This window comes from Haliotis rufescens, unplaced genomic scaffold (genome assembly GCF_023055435.1).
Source record: "Haliotis rufescens isolate VD_foot unplaced genomic scaffold, xgHalRufe1.0.p SCAF_4, whole genome shotgun sequence".
Taxonomy (NCBI): Eukaryota; Metazoa; Mollusca; class Gastropoda; order Lepetellida; family Haliotidae; genus Haliotis; species Haliotis rufescens.
The window spans coordinates 47,971,673-47,995,590 of record NW_025964112.1 but is presented as its reverse complement, the minus strand read 5'-3'; the positions used below and the strand labels follow the sequence as shown (position 1 = coordinate 47,995,590).

The 23,918-nt window shown below is 40.4% G+C and overlaps 1 protein-coding gene across 5 annotated transcripts in view; it reads right to left on the bottom strand.

Annotated features, from left to right (window-relative positions):
• The window catches only part of LOC124151760, a 99,483-nt gene that overhangs the window by 18,528 nt on the left and 57,037 nt on the right, over window positions 1–23,918 (bottom strand). For 2 of the 5 annotated variants that reach the window (XM_046524399.2, XM_046524415.2), the window contains 4 exons: window positions 21,150–21,770; window positions 19,616–20,329; window positions 19,247–19,276; window positions 137–384 (listed from right to left, as the gene is read on the bottom strand). In XM_046524399.2, the coding sequence (XP_046380355.2) occupies window positions 137–384; window positions 19,247–19,276; window positions 19,616–20,329; window positions 21,150–21,770 (1,613 nt within the window). The remainder of the gene's footprint in view (window positions 1–136; window positions 385–19,246; window positions 19,277–19,615; window positions 20,330–21,149; window positions 21,771–23,918) is intronic. The other 3 variants (XM_046524422.2, XM_046524424.2, XM_046524407.2) reach the window with 3 other exon arrangements.

Here is a 23,918-nt window from a genome sequence, read left to right as displayed (position 1 = left end):
GCACATGTCCACAGCAACTATAATCGGTGTATCAGTAAGCTCGTGAGATGCCTCACAGCAACGTAATAACAATAAGTCACCCCCACAATGAAAATTAACTTCATCCAAAATATGGTCTACGATCTTTGACCTTTACCTTCATGCTCATATACATGACGCGTCCCGGGTCATCCTGGAGCCAGATCAGGCCATCTTCTTGGTCTGTGAGGAACCAGAAGTTGATCTCCTCCTCGTCAACCTGCCGGATGAACTCATTTGGGAGTTTGGCAAAGCTGTACGTGACATAGCCGAGACCTGTCAGTCTGATGATAGTGGTTGTCCCATCGCTTCTCGCCCCTGTGGTTCCTCTTACGCGAGGTCTCTGGGGAGCTACAGCGGTGATGGCTGCAACGAAAGAAGAAAATATAAATTTCGAACTCAATTCAATGATCTCGCTGTATTTCGCAGCCTTTCATCCATTAGCGTTACCAGGGTCAACTGTTTTCTGGGTTTGAATCCAAGATCCGCACTGATGATCTTTTCCTGTTCCTATGGTTTCATCAAGGTGACAAGCAACCACGATTTGCTAGCTCACGCTTTTATCTTACACAAAACGACACGACACAAGTGCAGCTTAAAGCGGCGGCGTTAAACCCAACACACTGACAATTGAACCAGAAGTATCTAGGTACTGTCGCAGTAGCAAGTAATACCAAAGGCCGTCTTCTAACACACTGTCTGAAGGTATCCCATCATATTTTCAACACATACCCCCTGGGTCCTGAGCTTGGAACTGTGGTTGGTTTCCGGTTGGAATATAAAAGCTGTAGATACAACAAAACCCATTGAGAAGACCGCGAAATAAGCGCGCCATCGGTGAGATGAACCTCGTCAATAGAGGTCGAGGTTACATTACATCCCGCATCGTTCTGTTCCTCCCTACTCCTATTCCACTTATACTTATGACAAGGTCTATCATGATCCGTATCCTCTCATACATAGCACTCAAATATCATCCTTGCCAGTTAAGGCTTTAAATGAAAACTTCTTCTTTTCTGAACGTACCATCAATAAAGTCAGTCGATCCTTTGTTGCTATGTTGCTTTCCCGATCAGTATACTACTGTTTGTTTAATATATCGATATAATAGTAGGAACCGAATTTAGTAGATCAGGAGAATTCCTAATGGCATTTCTTTTCAGATTGAGTGAGTGAGTGAGTGAGTGAGTGAGTGAATGTTCTTTTAGGTGACAACCAATACTATTTCAGCTTCACGTACATGGTTTAAACGCAGTTTTATTTGAAAAAGCAAGTGCCCCTTTTTTACAAAGTACATGTTAATACATGTACTGTATGTCGACTGACACTTCGTCACAGAAATAAAGTTATTTTATTGGAAATATATATCTACAAAATAAAAATTATAATCCAAATGAAGCCCAGAACAATGCCTAGTTGAAGCAATCTAGACCTAGCAAATCATTTTAGGCTTGATTTGGGTTATTATTAACACTTTTTTTAAGGGTCTTGGAGCATATACGGAATTGTACAAATGGAGTCATATCTAGAAATCATATACGTATATTATATTTTATCTATGTAATATCAATCTGTCACCCGTCGGGGTACGATAACATTACGATACGATTTATTATTGCAATTGCTACTCGGGAAGGGTGAGTGAGTTAGGTTTACTTCACCAATACGTAGGGTAGGTAACTGCTGCTGGTTGTAATAGTCCTCTTTGACCATGTGCCAGCCAACTAATTCTTGTACATATTGTGAGAATTGAAGAGTTGGGCACATTTACGAAGTATCCGCTTTCACTGATAACGCTTAACAAAGGATGCGTAATAAGAGTTCCTGATCTTATTTCAGGAGGGGCATTGTACACCAGGAAGTACTTAAATATGGACGCGTTTCTGATTGTTGTCTCCCGATGCTTTAACAGTATAGGTCCTCTAAAAAAGGGAGTATCATTCTGTTGAAACTATACAACCTCTAGTTATTTCGAAATAAATGGGATTAGAGTTATCACGAAAGTTTATCTCGAGTACATTTCATTAGCGCCAAAGTCCATTTGTTCATTGTACTACAACATTATTACCCAGGTTAATGGATCAGCTCCCTAGGGAGTATACAAGTACATGGTGCATGTGTGCCAAAAACTGAGCTGCTTAAATTGGCAATTGTATGAACGTTTCAAACCTGAACTCATATGGTGTTTGTACATTTGAGGTAAAATCTTCATTCATCAAGCTACTTTGGACGAGCACCTGGTGTCACTACTAATTTTCAGTTATCCATTCATATCATTTTCACAACTATTTTGCTTTTTCGTCCAATGGAATCTGGTTTGGCAGATAATCGAGACTGATTCTTCTCCGTCGTTGACGATTTATATTCACATAAATAAATATAAATTACATCTTCGTGGGAAATTGCTGTTCATTTTTGGAAACAGCTTTTCTTTGTGTTTTGTGCGTGGAAAACATTAACCCTTTCTGTCAGGTAATGCAAATGACAGTCTTCCATTTAATCCCATTTTAAAATGCATCCTCATCTCGAAAGAAGGCTTTTGTTCTATAGCTCACATATAGTTTCTCATCAAACCGTGGCTTTTCATAACGAGTCGGCATATAGTTACAAACACCTATCGTGGCGTTAAAGATGGTCATACATGCGACGTGGCTTTATGATAGCATATGGGGGTTAAATAGGTGATTCTACACAAAGACTGGTGACGTCATGGTTCTGCGCATATGTGCGGATCACGTGACGGCGGCCATCTGGATCTTGTTATGGGGCTTTTCGTGCCTGTTGAGCTGAAGGAGGCGGACTGTGGCAGTTGAAAGAGAAACCCGCGATGCCTTATATGAATGGATAACCGTAGATTGGTGTTGGGGAAAACACGGCATATACGGCACTGTATTATGTAAACAAGCTATGAGCATCCTTCGCCCATAGGTACAGGGTGGTCTATTACAGCAGTGGCGGAAGTGTTGCATGTGAGAGTGCAATATTCATATCTCATCTTAGCTTAGCTATTCAGCACCTATGTTTCGCAAAGACTAAAGACACAAATGTCTTACAAGGCATACCCTTAAAACCATGCAGTCGTCTCATTCAGTGGATCGTGTCTTTAAACGGAAATGGTTAATATTAAAATGCATTTAACAAAAGCCATAACACCAGACTCAATTCGGAAATGATCAACAAGGCTATATAAATAAACTGATTTAAGGTTGTCCCAAGGCATTTGATTGGCTAACTAAGTAATGTTTGGGTGTTAAGTTTCCACAAATCAACAACAATTATACCACGCCCACTATCGGGCTATTTTAGGGTTTAATTGCGCTGGACCATATCACTGATTTGGTACAGTTGTTTATAATTATTTATGTTAATGATTAAAAAACTGCCTGGGAAGTTATAATTGTTGACATTTGTTTGTAAGAATTGACTTCAATGTTTCTTTTGCCTTTCTGGATGATGAAACCTAAAACAAGGAGTGGACACTGTGTAAATCCCCGTATATATAAGTCAGTTCTAAAATGTGCAAGGTTTTGCTCTCAATCTCAGGACATCTATGTGAGGTTGTCTTAAGAAATTACAAAGGCTCTACGTATCTGCGTCTAGCATCTGCATAAAACCTCGGTCGATATTACAAGCTGTATCAATATGCAGAGCATAAGCGGATCCCTCCTTCCCCCTTTGAAAACTTGAAGTGATGATTTTGATATTTTGGACCCCACCCGTTAAAAATACTAGATCCGCCATTGCAGAGAGGCCCATTGTACCAGTAATTGCATGGAGCCTCAGTAAGTCTATGTAGGGATGCCCAAAATTCAAGGAGACTCTACACGTCAATGCCAGTATTTGCATGTAGCCTCAGCAAGTCTATGTAGGGTTGCTGGGGATGAAGAGAGGTTCTATGTGCGAGTGTTTGTTTTATACGACTCTGTCTGACACGACCCCGTGACCTTTGGTCAGAGCTGTGAAAACACACACAAGATGGCTTCCTGTAAACATAGCAGTTCCTTTGCTTCTCTGACCTACTACTTGATCAACACTGACACCATAAACTATTATCATGCTTCAACATCGTAGACATGGTTACAGCTAGTGTTTCAAAGTCTGAAATAATATCATGTGATCATGTTGAAACATATCTGCAATATATAACAGAAACATTATGAACGTCCTTCGAAAAAATGTCATTTTACCTACTGTAACGTATTAACTAGCAGTAGTTACTATTGCAATTAGCTGACATTGCAGTGAGGTCAAAATATAATTACATTTGGAGACATATGTGCTGAAAATGGCTAATATTGGAACGTGTTATAATATACTCCCTGTTTAATCCCCTGTACTTAAAAAAATATGTATTTTGAAAGCCTTAACCTCACAGAAATATTTAGTCTACTTTTTTAAAATAATGAACCAGGTAACATCAAATCATGTATAAAACTTCAAATAAATCCGAAGTAATTATTATAGATAATCCTTGGTCATAATATAACATAATTGTACTGGTTCCTGTTATGTATCTGTTTATATAGTTATAGAACATAGTCACTTTCTACATGAAACGTTTGCGCAATAAATCGTGTATCCTGTATATTTTCAAATATACATTCTTTTCCCAAGAATATATCAAATATCAAATGTAAACACATTCACGTGTTTACTATATATTCCAATTTAAGCCGCTGGAATAGGGCACCAGAGGTCAATCTGGCTTCTAAAAGGCCACAAAAGATAACACTGTTTGTAACTCCGCGTATGGTTACAGAAGGAGAACGCCTGTGTCATATGGAGTAATGAAATATCCTCTACATAAACACTCAGACTTAGAATAACAAGAGCAGTATTAGACTTGCACAAGTCTCTAAGGAAATAATTATTAGTTAAATTTATAAGTTCTAGATTATGTAAATAATAAGAACACGTGGAGTGTAGTGTCCACATATAAGGACTTGTCTGTTGGGAGGATAGAATTACTACACATAATTGGACTCATCTTTCAGTACAGCCTTGGAGCAAGGCTAGGGCAGTGTGTGTGAAATGATAACATATCGTGTAGATATACCTATACATGACTCATGATACTTAATCAGACATAACCCTCTCCATCTGACTTTTGGACTGGACGCGTGTGTTGTAGTAATGTTGGTTTGTCTGTAGAGCTATGTTAAACCCTGAGAAGCATACCCCCCCCCCCCCCCCCCCACCCCCACCCCCACCCCCTTTGCCAGCGAATGCCACACCATATAAAAATTTTTACACACATGTTGTTTTTATTCATGAATTCGGATTCGCGTTGAGAAAGTGTCACGAACCTTTTACACAGTCCTTTTAAGGGGAAATTGTTTAAGAAAATCCACCTGCTTGAGAAATTTATATACTGGAATACAACAAAACAGAGAAACAGAACTGCATACCGTTATAGACCGAGTCCATATCACAATATCCTGTCCCGCCGTCATATAGCTGGAATATTGCTAAGTGCGGCGTTAAACAACAAACAAAAACAAAACAATATCCTGTCAAGAAATAATAACAAGTCGGTTTTGGTTATGTGGGAAGGGGGCACGGATGGCCCAGTCGTCTCAGGCACCGCTATTCGCTGTGCCGAGTTGCGTCCCATGTGATTATGGGTTCGAATCCCGGTTCGCCCTGATTACGTTTCTAGGTTTGTCCGCTCCATACCCGTGCTAGTTGGTTTCACGTCAGTGCTAAACATATGAGACCTGCATGACTTCCTCCCACATCAAGCTGACCGTCATATAACTGGAATGCTGTTCAAAGTGGCGTTAAAACCAAACTCACTGTTATGTTGGATTATAAGAATTTCCAAATTAAATCCTGTACAAGTCTGCTGTTCCGAAAGGTACATCACCCCTAAAGAATTTGCTAAAAATAGTGCCGCTCGCTCTGTCCAAACTCATTGATAATGATGTGTAAATAGCGAAACATTCCAACATCCCACCTGGAAGGGAAGCCCCCTTGGCTATCAGCAGGAGGAGGAGAGACGCTGTGTGGATAAGTGCCAGAGGCACACAAGATAGACATTCGGTTAGGATTCGAGGCGGAGGGGTGGGAAGAGGAGGAGCATTTAGGGGGATGGTGGGGTTTCCATAAGGGAAATAGGCCTGATTAATCATAGCCTTGCTGATTTCAGATAAGTTCCAGGCTGTGTGCCTTTAAATATTAGTCGTTCCTTTACACTGTACCTCGTTGTATTGTACATGGTTGATAAGGGATGTCAATATGGTCATGATAGAATTAATAGAAGAAGAAGAATATTTATTGTACATAAACACCCACAAGGGGCAGAGTACAAATTATGAACATGACTAATTAAACATTGACATACACAATAGATTTGTTTGTCGCACTCAACAATATTCCAGCTATATGACATCTGTCTATAAACAATCGAGCCTGGACCAGACAATCCAGTGATTGACATAATGAGCATTGATCCACTTGGGATACGATGACAGGCATCAACTTAGTCAGCAAACCTGACCACCCGATCTTGACACGAAAATATATTGTATACCAATGGAGAGCTATTGTTTTTGTTGTGAAGCTAGCTTTTTGAAGAAGTTTTGTAATTCAGAAATACTCATGTACAATATACAGTCACGGAAATAATTTTTGTAACCATAATGAGGCACGCATGTGAACTATTGCGTTCGATATGACTGAACGCTACTATGAAGTATGCGTTATTTGATATATCACAGGCCTAAGTCCCAAATAGTCAGGCAAACCAGACAAAGCACTCACAAGCTCTTTTAACATGACTGGTGGGGTTAGGGGTGGGGGTATGTGTCGAACGTGTTGAAATCAAACCGACGCGTTATCTGCGTGAACAAGGCTGCAACATTAGGTAACCACGGTATGTATGGGTACAGGATGAAATGTGATCAGCATCCTTCATTCATAAGTTCAGCAGCAGCAGCAGTAGCTATCTGTCAGAAGCAACTGACCCCCCCGCCATCATCTAGGGCCACCTGGCAGGTCAACACGCCAAGCTGATAAAGGAAGTCACTGCAGGGGTCAAGAATGTGTGGGTGGATATGCACGTGGGAGGGGGGAGAGAAGGGGGAAAGTGCCCGGAAGTATAAATATGAAATCTGATGGTTTCAGAGATACGGAAACATATGGTGGTTTACGGTTGCCGTCATATCGATTACAAATGCAGACACGGTGATACACTGTTTCTTAGGATAAATATAAGTAATGCTTGTCAAAAGAAAAAACAACATATGTTTGTTTATATTATGAATCATTATTTTTTGTCATTTTAAAAAATGCATCTGTTCCGTAATGAAATGTCTCTGCATTAAATATTATCGTATCTTATCTTATCATTTTGCAATAAGTATCTACCAATACGGTAATTAAGCGCTTATACAGTTGTGTATTTACAATGGTCATCGATACTTTGATATAGACAAAATTAAGACATACTTCACTCAACACTGATAATTTAAAGTAAATGAGTGATATAGATTACACGAAATTTTCAAGTGATTTTACCATTCCATTTAACTTCTACACTACAGTAGAACATAGTTTCAAAATATAAGTCAAACATGTAAGATTCTTTCAAAACCCCTCTTTGTAAATTGGCCCCTCCAATGTCAGTGATAGTAACATTACGTACTCTCTGGTGGTGGTGCTTGTGGTGATAAACGCCAAATATATTCACGAATGAACCGGCCACTTGTCACTGACCGGCTGTGTGTCCAGTAACTGACCGGCTGTGTGTCCAGTACACACAAAAAAGGGATACAGTATACAAACATATATTGCTGGAAAAACTAGGGCAATCTGACACAGATAGGTTTTGTGTCAATGGCAACGTCCATCTTTATTTACACAGTCACATCACAGGACTGATACTGACAAATGTAGGTCACTTGTCGGTGGTACTTCTGGCTTTATCACAAACCTTCTTGAATGTATTTCCAAACAAATTCTCATTGTCCTGCGTCGGTCCCTGTCGTGAATAGTGCAAAGGCGGCGTAAAACCATACTTAATCATCACTCCTTAATCGAATTTGACATGATTCTGTAATTCAAACAAAAAAACACACACAAAAAACACATACAATCTGGATCCGAGTGTTGGGGATTTCCAACAGTATAATGTACAATTCACCTGCTCGTTCATATTTCCCCCCCCCCCCCCCCCCCCCCCCCCCGCGGCTTGTTTCGGATGGACATCACTCTATTGGAGGTTCGCCCTAAGACAGTTTTTTAAACACTAGTCCTCTTTATTTCACTAGTCCTCTGAGGTTTTAGCAGGTCTTGCTTGAAAAGACAAAAAATGTTCACTAAGTTTGGACTTTCTATCAGTTAGCAACGTCGATCAACGAGAGTAGAACAATGGGCTCTGCTTTAAACAGAGATTTCTTATGATAATGGAAATACTTTTGTCACTTTTGTTTATGTCGATGGGTGACAGTGTTCGGAAGTTTCCCTCCCGAGTTTCTAGGACTTCGGCCTTGCTCCAAACAGAAGCACATGTCTCACGTCGTGCCTCAGGCATGTGTTCAAAATGTTCCCCAGCAGTGAATGGGTACCCGGTAGGATGAGATGGATACACTAGTGTTGGGTTGGGTTATGTTCAACCAGGAGCTGAGAATGAAAATCGAGTGTACACTAGTCCATTGACCAGTGTAATAAGGTATCTCTTTGAGCGGGGGATTGGGCGTATTATAAATATGGGTCATGATGGTCATGATGGTCATGAATAAACACTGTTTGGGGGATTATCCTTCAGGTGATATCAGACGTGACCAACACAATCACTAGCTGTCGAGTAATCAGTTAATGTGTTACAGGCAAGATTCCTCCCTCAGCTGCTACAGATCATACAGATGACTGGACCGCTACAGACGCCTATCGTATGTCGGCAACAGCATCCTTGATTGGTCGCTGCTATCTCGTTCTATAACGTTTCAAGTGCGACCACTGAAGAATCGGTATCTTCTGACTTCTGTTTAATGGGAATTTCAACATAAAACGTATTCAGCTGTTTCTGTTCGTTGGAACAAATCCTCTGTTGGCCTTTAGTGAGTGAGTATGTTTTACGCCGCTTTTGAGTATATTCAGCAATATCACAGCGGGGGACACCTGAAATGGGTTATATACATTGTACCCAAGGGGAAAACCGAAACTACTAAACTACCCCATAACCCCGGATGGACTTTAAAGGAAGCACGCCGAGACTCTGAAATCGCCAGATTGTGAGATAAAGGGAATGATATTAACATGTGTAACGAAGAAAGGAGGACCTTTTTTAGAATGATACATATCGATATATGACACACTTTGAGTTCGACAAGCAAACGTCAAAGGTTTGTCAGACATGTGTTGCTTTCACCTTATAACTTTTGTGTGCATTTCTAGATTATTATTTTTTTTATAAAATAAATATATTCCACGGTCATGGTGCAGGACTACGGTAGAACCAGCTCATGGCGTTACAACCGTAATATCAGCTTCAGTTCTTCTCCTTACAGGAATTGCTGAGTGCGGCGTTAAACAACAAACAAACGAACAAACAAATCATTACAGGAATTCGTGTTATAATAATGGACCCATCACAGCTACATATACATGTATGTTATAACGTTTGAACGTTTCTGTGCAATATTCAACATACCGAACCTAAACAGGGCCCCCTGAAGAAATGACTGAAACTTAGCGGATTTGTTTATACCCTGGCAGAGAACCAGATCGAAACAGTGTTGAGAGGATGCACTCTGCATCCTTCAGGAACGCATTTCATGAATAAGACAACAGGAACGCGTTATGAAAAGGGGTACATGGATTGAAGCAGGATATCGGATAATCTCACATCGCTGACCCATCTCTCACTGACCCATCCCTCATTTTCAATACTCAATATATCAGAGAGGGACATTATTGATGTCAACTTCATAATAATGGAGGAACACGTTTCAGACTTACACTTAGTCTATGAAAACATTTCTTTAAAATAATTGTAATATTTTTTTCAAAAGAACCTTTCATCCTAGACTTGGTTTAGTTTCTCTAGATTTGCCGAGGGTTTTAGTAAAAAAGAAATAGAAATATTTATAAATTCCACATCCATGCGCAGGACTAACAACGTTTCGGAGTATATGCTTACTCCTTCGATTTATTCACCCGATGAAGGAGTCAGCATATACTCCGAAAAGTAGACTCACATTTAGTCTATGAAGTCTTATATTACTACACACTACCCTTCTCGACTCTAAAATGAAACAAATAATTTCCCCGATGCTGATTTCCTGTGAAACAGAGCTAGCTAGAGATGGCCAGACTTGCCTTTGTTTACATATCTAGATATCTATTCCACAGTCATGGTGCAGGGCAATCCGAAACGTTGTTCCTCATAATATAGTTGACATCCATACGTTCCCTCTCCTATGTGTATCACTTCTAAATGTCATTCAAAAACTTAATCAGTGTACGTATCAGCTAAGGTGGTTAATAAACTTGACTGTACAGTCAAACTTAATAAGAACTTTTTCACTGTAGAATAATACATATATAAAAATCCAAGAATGTTGCTTTCACCTTTGCATGATGGAAGGTGATACCGGCTGCCAAACAACTAGTTACAATAATGGATTCTATTCTCCGTTAACCACCTGTGTGGTGTCAAGGTGGTGATTTGGTTTTCGTGCTGACCTTTTGCGGTCAACGCAGCATCCTCCAAGAAGATGCTTCCAAAGAACATAACATGCATTTAACCTTCAAATTTCAAACTCACACCCGTCCCCCACACAGAGCCTTTCCAGCGTTCGCATCCACCATTTTGCTCGCATCACCTGAACACCCTTCCTTTACTTTCAACCTCAAATTAAACACATTAACAAATATGTGTAAACACGAACTCCTCCCAACACGGCTAACCGATCGGTACAACTTAAAAACTCACCCAAACAAAAGAAAAATCCTAATAATCCAAGCGCGTACATGTTGGTCACTCCATTTAGAGATGTTCAAAAAGAAGGAATGGCAGAGAAACGGTATCCACTGAAGTTTCTTGCCGTAAATAGCTCCTCTATCCCCTCTGACTCAGCAACCGGCTTGAGCGTAGTATGATAAACCAACTGTCGGAGGTAGGCCGGGGTTACCGCGTTAGCAAGTGTGCGAAGGGAAGGGGAGGGGGGAGCCTGACGTTACAAGTGGGGTAGTCTGTCTCACAGTCCCTGAACCACATTCTATTCCCTTCCGCCCAGCCCTTACTGTAACGCCATTGCCCTAAATGAAACTCCCTTCTCCCCGGGGCTCCTTTTCAGTTGAATTCTGTTTCTGTCAAAATTAAATATTTTCAGAGAATAGGCGTAAGTCTACCAGATGGGGTGATTAAGGAGACGCGTCAAGCCATGCAGGAGATAACGTGGTATTACCACTCGATTTGCTACCGTAAGGCTATACTTTCATGTTTGATCATACTTGGCAAATCGGGTTTGAATTTTAAATATCCAGCTTCATCATTGAAAGTTGTTATGATAGATCTGACTATCTAACCACGGACGTAAGATATAATCAACATTTATATATCAAGCAGACAGTAATGGATGGAAAAGGTTTTTACAAACAATGAAAAAAGCTTTTACCCATAAACAAATCATGTCTTCATGTTCTCCCAACCCTCTAAATATTCCTATTTCATTCAAAATATCTTTCAAATATATAACTGTACATTTGTGAATTTTATTTCATATTTCATGTTTAATTCAATGTTATGTCTCGTCAAGACCTGTCATAACAGAACTCGGATAACACAGTGATCATATTATCGTCTCTGTGGTTTTATTGTAGTTGGGTTTTTAATTTTTCGAAAGTGAAATTTAAGCCCAGTGTGTCAGAAACGTTAGACGTGAGATTTACGCCTATATCATCATGTATATCGAAAATATCCCTAACATATTCAACCGCACATGTTTAAGATATTTGACATCACAATGTGTTCCGTTTCAATGGCACGTGTCTCCAAACACGTTCCGTGGGTGTGCGGAGGAGTCTAAATGTGAAACTTGACTTGCCGAGGCTCCTTTTCACAACGTTAAGTGGGAACAGATGTCCTGAGTCCCTCTCCACAAACATTAGGCTATGGTAATCGTAACTCCCATACTTTAACATAGAATTACGACAGTCGTCGCGCTGAGGTTGTAGTCGTAGCGCTAAGGTTGTGTTTTGTACAACAGCACCCAGTGCCCTGATAGTATGTTTCTACGTTTGTCGAAAAGGTAAGAGTGAGTGAGTGTGGTTTTTCGCCGCTTTTAGCAATATTCCAGCAATATCACAACGGGGGACACCAGAAATGGGCTTCACACGATGTACCCATGTCGGAAATCGAACCCGGGTCTTCGGCGTGACGAGCGAACGCTTTAACCACAAGGCTATGAAATATGACGCTTTCTGAAATCGTCGAAGAAAGAGCATGTACCTCAAACGTTCCACAAGAACACTACCGCTAATGTTCGTGGTACGTCACAGGTACCGACACAACCTAGTGTACTGCAATAGTACTTATATTTGATGTTTGTTGAAGACAAGAGCGGGGAAAAACAAACATGCAGTTGCAAGTCGCTTCTCCTAAAATCAACAAAAAAGCTGTTATTCTCATGCTTCTCTGGGGCAAGCACAGGATGACATTTGTTGTGAATATCGCACACACGTCTGGGCTGTTCCGTTGGCAGCTTGGGACAAATATAGATTTGTTTAATTATTTCAGCGTTTTTGTCCTGATGGCGCCTTCGATAAAATATGTAGAATCCACAGAGACATATATACAAAACATCTTTGTTACGTTTGAGTGAGAGTGTGGTTGTACGTTAGTTTTAGGAATATTCCAACATTATCATGGCTGGGAATACAGGAAATGGACTTCACAAAGTGTACCCATGTCGGGAATCGAACCCGGGTCTTTGGCGTGACGAGCCAGGCTACCCCACTGCCCGTTTGAGTGAGTGAGTGAGTGAGTGAGTGAGTGAGTGAGTGAGTTGGGTTTAACGCCGCTTTTAACAGTATTCCAGTTATATCACGGCGTGTCAGCTTCATGTGGGAGGAAAGCCCGAAGTGGTGCAGGTCTCAGACGTTTACCACTTCGGTGAAACCCACGAGCACGGGTATGGTGCTGACAAACCTAGAAACATGATTTGGGCGAACCGGGATTCGAACCCACAATCATAGGTTTCTGGCGTGCCCAAGGGACGCAACTCGGCACAGCGAATCGCGGCGCCTTAGACGACTGGGCCACCCGTGCCCCCCATTTTCGTTTGAATTCATGTAAATTGACACAGTTTCTCAAACTGACAATGGACCTTCAGTGCATGCATCCCAACTTCAAAACACGAAGCAAGAGTTTTATCATTTTTTAAAACTTTTTAAGGTGTATCTGACGAGCAGTTGATCGATCATTGATCCAGGAGTGCATGAATGTAGTATAAAAGCACAGTCAGCAGTCTCCACGCTATTTCACAGTTGATTACAATTAGTCGAATCTGGACCAGACAAATCAGAGAGTGAAAACACGCGCATCACAGTATCAGATAGCCTTGCTTTAAGGCTGTACTGAATGATAAGTCCATGGGAGGTATTCTGTCTTTATAATAGACAAGTCAAGAGCAACCAGCCACGTCAGTGGGGCCTGGACACCCCACCGAATTTAATCTAATCGACAAAATTAATGGAGGAACCACGGACTCATTGACAAAGGTGGTTTACCATTGGTATCATTTTAATAGGAGACGTGTATCTAGCACCTACAATGTGCCTCACTCCCAAAGACTGACTATAAATCGTGTATACATGTACACCGAAATACATGTTCTTACTCACGCTAGACGCTGGCTCACACTGGGGAAGGCGTCATTCCTAGGATGATCCATGCTATGCATCACCGTGGTATACGCAATCACAGTACATATGTATAAAATATAAAATTATATATATATACAGGGATGGATTACAGCCATAAAGCTATAAACAGGAATAAATAGGAATACTGCTATAAACTGTGGATGTCCCGTTGAGATACATTGACGATATCTGCGTTTTCGCCTCAAATAACCTGATAAAACTGATATTTTAAGGAGTGGCGCAGCGACGTATGATGTGTTTGTTTGTTGTCGCATACAGCAGTATTCCAGCTATACGACGATGGTGCGACGAATGAAATTGTTATCTTATTCACATTGATATAAATGCTGTATACTGTATATGTATATACTATTACACATGTATTATTATTGGTGGTTTGGCGAATAAACTTGATTGATGTTATTTGACCAAATAAATGGGTTTTTTTTATATTAATAATGCATTTTCTGATAAATATTATTGATAGATAAGTGATTTACTGATGCCCTTAATTCCCAAGTGATTGCTCATAGTGCTAAGCTCAGAGATCCAGGTATTATTACCCCGGACAACGGATCAGTTCTATTCCAATTTTCGGGGCGGTCGGGTAGCCTAGTGGTTAAAGCGTTTGCTCGTCACGCCGAAGACCCGGGTTCGATTCCCGACATGGGTACAATGTGTGAAGCCCATTTCTGGTGTCCCCCGCCGTGATATTGCTGGAATATTGCTTAAAGCGGCGTAAAACCATACCCACTCACTCACTATTCTAATTTTCAGCTCTTTTGGAAGTATGCAACCCTTACTTGTTAAGCAAGGCTACATGTCTTCGCATGGTTCCAATCAAGCAGAAGGGGACTAGTTCCGTTATAAAGTTCACTCAATTGAAATATCCATCCTTTTTCAGATAAATAACTATTTCACCACTAAATACCAAATATATGATATTATTTATGTTGGCGATGAAGTCCACTCAGGTTTTATACAGTCGAAGTCTATCATCTGACAATAGTGTTTACAATGTAGCGGACCCGCTGTCATCATCATCAACTGCATCTTATTTTACGACACCCGGTGTCTTAGGAAGGGTTCAATTATTCGTTCGTACATACGTTTCTATGAATTTGACACTTTCAATTTGTTTGAACCTGTTTCACTTTGCGGGGCAGTTATACGAATATGAATAACCCTCAGGTTATATAGGAAATAGTGCAAAGTGGGCACACACATAAAACGTCAACACCAGACAATAACCAGTCTCGATTATCTGCCGAAACAGATTCAATTTGGCTTAGAAGGCAAAATAGCGGTATTAATTATATGAATGGATCACTGAAAATCAGTGATGAAACCAGGTGTTCGCAAAAAGGATAAGCATGTCCTGTCCTACCGGTTGCATCCGATACTCACACAATTTACGTAAATTTTTAAAAAAAGTAAGTATTTGTTTTAAGCCTGACCCAAAACAATCACAAACCATGTTCGTTCGGTAAGAATAATGTATAGTGTAAAAAATACGATGACGTTATACCAGCGCCACAGGATTAAGGTAAAGGGAAGTATATACCTCAGATAGCATATGTTTATCCACTGGACGGATAAAGACGTTACTCATGATAATGCTACACAGTTAGGTGATGTCTATGAAACCTCCCACGTGCCGAACCACCGGTCGTGCCACTCATACCTAGTTTTTCTTGTAGGTATTTATAAGCCTCAGGCATGGTTAGTTTGGTTCCCATGGCAACGCAATGACTGTTGCCGACATGGGATACCTCTTCCTCGAGTACCGTCGAAATGGGCGCATTTGTTTACTCTCAACTGTGACTTCCGGAGTCATTCTTCCAAGAAGTTTAAACGTAACCGGAGTACACTAATTACACCTCGTACAGCATCAGAACGGATTTACCGTGTGGCTTTAGAAAGGGTAATACAATTCGTTTTGGAACAGTAAATGTAGACTGACAGCATTAAACTATATTTCATATTATTTTTTTCTTTTATAGATAACGTACGCCGGTATTAATACCGCCCATGTGAACTGATACCCGGATTTGTAGAACAATGTAACCAATTTTAGCTGGAGCTGCCTTTTTAGAGTCTAGCAGATTCAAAGAATGTACCGCGATCGAAGATCAGAAACGAACACGCCCCTTTAGCTTTACACATGCATCAATGGCCTACTTCCTGTGCTCATGACATAGCTGCTCGAAAGGTTACCTCCCTTTAGGAACTCTCATCCTCAGAACCATATGCCTCCAATACGCTGTCAGTAAGACAGAAGGGCAGGTACGTCAGCTGACTTGATATGGTATAGGGCTTGTGGTCTCATACTAAGTTAAGAAAACACTGTGGCGTATGTATGTTAAATACCATTTTTGTGACTGTGCGAATGCGGTAGTTAGTGAACAGCGCCTGGCTGGGCTGACCGATGTTCTATTCCGGTGCTACTTACATAGAAGTAGGGATGTTTCAAGTAATGAATGTTGCACACGTGACATCGTGTACGTGTCGTTTATGGAACTAATGTTTTCATTGTTGATAAGTGTTTTCTAAAATATCTGCGTCTACCCAAACGTCCGCAGTAAAATGGTTATACTGTTCTGTAAAGCGTAATACGATACATAGTTCACAGTACATCATTAATCATAACCACAGGAATATGTAGCTGTTCACACAATTTATGCTCCTACAGTACGATGAGATATGACGGGAAATATTCACTTCTTCAAGACGTTGTCCTTATTTTTCAGAAGCCACTTTTGTCATGTGAAACAAAGAGTGCGTCAACCTCTTTTGTTTGTTTACATGTTTTTTTGGTTTTTTTTGGAATACAATACTAATCAACAATACTTGTAAAACTAATATTAACAGAGCGAAAATAGTCGATACAGGAAATACAGTTATTCATATAACACTGACGTATTATAACTCATTGTTATAAACGTATATGGACCTTAATGTAACAGTGACGACCCCAGCTAGTGTGTTTAACAGATTGGTTACAAATATTTATGTTTCTGAAAACGATTCATATATCATTTGTGAGGATTGGAAGACAAAATCTGAAAGCAATGATATGATTGAAATTGAGAAAATTTAACTAAGAGATAAATCGAAATTGTCAATGCAAGAGAATAACCAGTCTTGACTGCTTCCTATTTAAAATAAGGCAAAAGTAAAAATCACAATATTAGATTCTAAAGTTAGAAATTTTAGAAGAAAGAAAGCCTTCACACCATTAGTAAATCGGTTTATGGTAACCGGTACCAAGCGGGTGAGAACCTATTGTTGTCATTTAGAAAATCGGAACTATAAGCACTATACATGACATACTAAACCAGAGCCGGATTAATCCCCAGAGCAGAAAGAGACAGGAAAAGGAGACCAATGTCAACCCCATGTATAACATAATGAATATTTATTTTTCACAGCTAAAATTCAACACTTGATCCATGAAAATTAAACGGGAGTTAATTTCAGGACGATGTATTGGTGACGTGACGTAAAATAAGAAAGGAGAAATCGCGTAGCAGGTTTGACAGTATTTATAATGTTTGAGAACTCAAAAGGCCATGCCACAGAATAACCAGTCTCAAATATAAGCCGAAACAGAGAGCATTTGACACAGTCTCAAAGCAACTGATTTCGTCGACTATAAAATACAGCTTCGAACCGGGCATCCAAATATGTGAGTCTCGACCTATAAGTTCAAGTTTAACACAAATCTCTCGCCTTTCTTCACAAATGAACGAGGATCTAGAACCAGTTATTGCCTTTATTGTTTATTTTAGAAGTTGAGGTACTAGGCCCATTTAAACAACACTGAACATAAACTTGGACAATTTGCAATGACACTGCAACTTTTAGATGGAAAAGTTTAAACACCGCTATCGATAATAAAGTATTTAAATAAAATATCGTACTTCTTAGTGTAAAACAATAAGGCATATAAAACAAAATGACCTAAGCTTGTTCGGAAGTATAAAGAAAACAAAACGTACAACAGGATCTCTTAAATTACCATGTTTGACGTGCGACTTGCAAACTAATCATTCTCCAGCCTCATTGCTCATCGTGTAAGCTGCTGTCAGCTTCGAGCAAACATTAAGATATGCAGGTAGACAATCGCTTTTGGAAGAAGTTTTGCACACCTTGGGATGATATTATACCCATATGAAACGTCAATGCCAGAAAATAAAGAATCTCGATTATCGGTGGAAACAGATTCCTTTGGAGGAAACATATTAAATGAGGTGCAAATTAAATGAATAGATCACTTAAAATTAGTGATGACACCAGGTGTTCGTGAAAAAACCATAAACTCTAAAGACCACAACATTATAAGTGGGATTCTGACATTAAGGCTGAACCATCAATTTACCGAATGTTTGTTAATATATCATAAAAGATTGGTTATATGAAGAAGCACGATCTCATAGAGAAACATTTAACATCATTTTTACTCTTAAGTGGCCAAACAGGACTTTGTCATACTGAAGGGGGCAGTTCTTGACCATGTACACATAAGAAACAATATACCCTCACAGTGGAGGAAGAATATAACTGACGCAACAAATATGAGAATCTACGAGACTGACATAAACGGAAAACATTCCTCTTTCCAAAAGTTGAAAGGAGAACCTAAATGAAACGGCGATTGACAATTGAGAAATTTTTACAAAAATGATGAATTTGTTACAAATGAAACTATTAGTCGACAACTATGCGTTCTGTGGTAGTGGAAGCGTAAACGTTTGTTTCAAGTGTGAGTGGCTCAGCAGATCTGTTGTAACTATAAGAGGTGAGGTGAGGTGAAATGGGGTTTAACGTCGCGTCCAAGATTATTGCACTTATATAGCGACGTGCATGCACGTGTGTGTATGTGTGTGTGTGGCTGCTTGTACTAGTCCGGACTGATGCCGATTTATAGTGCTAGGTCACTGAGATACCATGCCGCAGTATAACATGAATACCCCACTCAGACACAGTATACTGACTCCGAGCCGACCAGTCCTTGTTTTAGCCCCTTAATGCCGAGCGCCAGACATGGTAACAACAAGTACAATCTTTTAACGTCTTTTTGTATGACGCGGCCGGGATCGAACCCCGGACCTTCTGCTCTCCGGGCGGACGCTCTACCACTAGACCACGGAGGCGGTCTAACTGTAAGAGAATTCATCACACTTTCTACACTTAAATTCGGATGTAACTCTATACTAAAATGATAAAATCGCATAATAATTACAAGCAAAAACACAAAGCAAATAGAAATAAAGAAATCTAGCAGTATATCATTTAACAATAAGATTAATTTCTAGATTTCAAAAGAAGCTAGGTATATATTAATTTATATATTTACTTATTTCCATTTTCGGTAGTCTGGGAAAACCTAATAAAATAGAATGTAAATGGATACAAAGCTAAAATATATTCACAACAGAAGTATATGTACAATGCATAGAGTGTTCACAAACTGTACAATGCAAGATGGTGGCAGGTGTCTTAGGGACGTCTTCTCTATGCAGTGCTGCATCCATTCGACGTGATAGAATCCCATAGTCGTGAGCTGCATCCATTCAACGTGTCAGAATCCCATAATCGTGTGTTCGAATCCCAGATTCGCCCTCAATATAAGTTTTAGTTTGTCAGTAGGGATTTCCTCCAAACTTTTTTTTTCTGTGGGTTTCACACGTAATTAACTTCTAAAAATGCAAATATTTGTACTTACGTGGCGAAGGGGTTCTACGGGGTGGCAGGGTGCGTCGGGGTGGCAAAGTCCGCCGGGGTGGCAAAGTTGGCCTCTGGGTGACTGGTGCACGCGTCGGTCTGACAGGAGCAACATAGACGGGGATAGTCTCCCTCCTAGAGTTCCACACCTCCAGATCCTCCAGGACAGCGTTCACGTAGGTCCTGTCTTGACCTGGCACGAGCGGGCCCCCAAAGAAAGTCCTGTGTTCGCGGTTAGTCACAGGTGCTCTGAAGGTCGGGACTCTCTGAGAAGCAACCCTCTGTCCGTTAAGGTACATCGTTAGACCATACGTTGGATGCCAAGACAGATCAACCTCCTGCCACTTCCCTTGGTCGAAGCCTTCTGCAGATACTTCCCATTTTCTGTCCGGTGTCTGCATTTCTGCGTTTAAACGACCGTCCCGGTAATACACAGTCACAGGGAAACTATCGATGAAGTACATTCCATTCCTTAGACGGTTGGGTCGTACTGCAAACCGAATTGTAGCACCCTGTCTGCAGGTCTCCAAGTCACCCGCACATGTGAAGTTGGAACCAAGATCCAGGTACTGTTGGTTGCCATTTAACCTCAGAGAAGGAGCACCACGACCATCAACAGTTTGGATTCCGCCGTATCCTCGGATGGTACGTCCGTCTAGATATATGTATCCGCCTCTGTACTGGGACAGGTCAATACGTGTTTCCTTAGGAGCAACTGATAACAGAGCAAGGTCATCATTACACATTATATTTTAAAATCATATTCCACCTAAGGCCTCCTCATCATAAAAAGTGATGTTTAGTACCATTGTAATAAGATACAAATTTGTCTCGAAATATTTGACATACATGCATTGCATCCAATATTTGACATTGGTACGTGGTGAACCCAAAAGACATGATGAAACAAAAATACTGGACGCACAGGTACATGTGTCGCTACATTTAGTCCGGTGCACCCCCTCCCCGTGAGTGAGATAGATATCAACGATGAATGCTTAGAACATCAACGTCGTGCAGACTTTTCAGTTAAATTTTGTGATTGAATATTTCGATTTAACATGCAAACAATCAATGGTATATGCACATTGATGGACATCTTTTAACGGCTAACATGCAGGTGACGACATAAATACATGGAGACTTCGTGGCGAATGATAAAAAAGAAACGCATGAGTTTCTAAAGGATGAAAATAGTAAAAGAGTAAAGGTCATTGCAAACTTGCAAGCTATAGGGATCAAGATATTTTAGCTACTAGACTTGGCACACTTGGACTTGCACAAATTGGCATCCATGAATCAATAGAGAGAAGGCGTGTTCAAGAATTGGAAAGAGGTCATGTGGGGTATAGCATTTACGACAGTCGTATGTGTACCAATAAGAGGGAGCGGGGATTACATCAAGACCTCTGGGGAAGCGAGGGAAGGGTGAATTGTTTGGGTGACTTCTACAGTGCTTCAAATCCAGACAAAAGTGGAGTCGAACCTTGTGAACCAAGGGTAACAGACCTGCTGGATGCTTTATTGAATCTCACCTCCATACAACCCCGAATTCCTAAGTTGATCAATGTCATCATCCCATATCTGGAGTTCATCCATCATGATATCTGCAGTGTTTGTTGGGTTTTTATCATCCAGAGCCTTGCCAATGAAGATGTTGGTGCCAACTGGAGCATCTCCCTGAGCCTCCTCAACTCCAACAGCGCTGTCCACCTCCTTGTCGTCCAGGAACATCTTCAGACCCTTAACGGGATGCCAGGAAAGGGTAACTCTCTGCCACCTGTTCCTCGCCAGACCAGGAGTGGATACGGTCCAAGATTTCTCGGGAGTCATGAACTTGCTGACCAGTTCTCTGTTGTGGTAGTACACGGAGTATGTTGGGCTTGACAGGAACACGTCCCCCTCGCGCAGATTCCTTGGCCTAATCCAGAAGGTCATTGTCATCCCGTGCTTGCAGAGGACAAGGTTACCCATGCACTTGTCCTTGTGGGGTCCCAGGTCCACGTACTGCCCCCCTCTCATCAGGGAGGCAGCATTACCGATCTTTCCTCTTTGAAGACGAGCGCCATTGACTAGAGTTACAATATATTTGGGATGAACCACGAGTGGTCCATTTGCCTCATCCATGAAGAAAGCCTCATAGCCATAGAAATCCGCTGAGGAGGAACAAGAGACAGACTAAGACATAGATCATGCAATGCAAGTTAAATGTCTACCTTCTAACATCACATATTAATGACACATACAAAGGGACGTAACCGCGTTTGATTTGTTAACCCATGCTTGAATACTGCTGCATTATGTATTTGATATTGTGAGGAAGTTAACTTTCTACGATTTTCCTCAGATGACGGATATCAGTATATGCGTCTGGAGATATAGTTGAACAGACACAGTGGATGAACACGTAGCTGAATGAAATGCGATTGAATCACGTAACATTTGACTTTCAGTTTTACATGAACATATTTAGACATTCTGTTGTATGGTGTGGCGATCAGGATCCTAGAAGATCCTAGAAGTTTTGAGACCTATCCTGTAAACCATTAACGTGGCACCAGCCGAATTCAGTAGTAGTTGTAGATATTAGGGTCGACAGCAGGCACTCACGGGAAGCCATGGAGCGACACCCAAAGACGGAAAAACCTAAAGTAACACGTGGCCTAGAAATATCACAGTGGAAATCCCCTTGTTCTCCAGTAACATTACAACACTACAATACCTTGACTGAATGTATCTCTCTAAGCTTATGGGTAGAAAACCCATGATGCTGATCTAGCCTTAGTGAGTGGGTGAGTCGGGTTTTACGACGCCTTTAGCAATATTCCAGCAATACAACGGCGGGGGACGCAAGAAATGGGCTTCACACATTGTACCCATGTCGGGAATCGAACCCGGGTCTTCGGCGTTGCGAGCAAAAGCTTTGACCACTAGGCTACCCCGCCGTCCGAGCCAGAGAACAATCAGTCGGGACTATCTGGGCGTAAAAGGCGAAATAGTGGTAAAAATTGTATGAACTCATCCGTGATGACACAGCGTGATCGCGAAAAAACTAGTGTTAGTAATAAGCATCGAAATGCGTGAATTACGTCCCTTCTGAGCTATAAACGTGCTTTGTTTTATGCAAGTCATACAAAAGATGATCTCTGAAAAGGAAGGTATATATTATGACATGATTGAACAGAAACTGACGACCCAAAGTGAGTATTTCCAGTATTAATTTGACGCCACCGTCCGACGTCCACTAACGTTGCATGTTTCGAATACACGAGAGTGACCGAACCTTCAAAATATCCCTTTATATTTGGTGGTTCAGTTAGACAGCAGCTACAGATACATAGAAACAGAACTCGAGGTTGTCAGTTAATTTTCCTTATGATTATGGTAGGGTTAGGATACAGGTATAGTCGTGCACTACTTGTTTAACATAAATACACATTAATATGTGCATACATATAATCTTCCAGGTGATATATACATACTGAAACCCTGTTAACTCGAAGTCTACCCGACCTTTACAAATATTTCGAGTTATCCAAAGTTCGATACAAGCGATGTACTATATAACATCAATGATGTTGATCAGTATTCTCAAAGATCACAACTATACATTCTTGAACGACATCTCGAGTTAAACCAGGTTTCGCTGTGATACTATTTGATATGATACGATGGCTGGATCGCCTATAGTGAATCCATTCCATATGAATATGCAACTTAAAATGACTTCCATTAACTGTACATGGAATATGTTGAAATGAAAATGCATACACATATTTACACGTCAAAGGTATATGTTATGACGAATTTATAACTGTAAATTATTGTTGTTTGTGTTCGGCAAGTTAACATATGCTTCAAGAATAAAAATTGATTACATTTATGTTTTTTGTAACTGAGTTATTCATAGATAATATATAAAAACTCAAGGCCACAGAAGGCATCAAACAGGTCAAAATAGACATGCAAACACACACAAAACAAAACACAGCACAACAATGAAAATAAACAAAACATTGTTTAACTAGCTATGACTAAGGCAAGGCAGTATAACAAACAATTAATAAAGATATAAAACATTTACTCGAGCCTTACTTTTCGTTTTGTTTAAGGCCATCCTCACAAGCTTAAAGCGAGTTCAGTTAGTGATTGAAGCGACGTACAAGTATAAACTCGTCGTGCAAGAGTTGCTTCCCTTTAGCTTTCACGGCCAAAACTTTTCTCTTGCTTTTAGCATTATTTTGCAAAGAAGGACATGTCTAATATTGTTAATATGGTTGCATTCATTGAGAAATAAATATGTT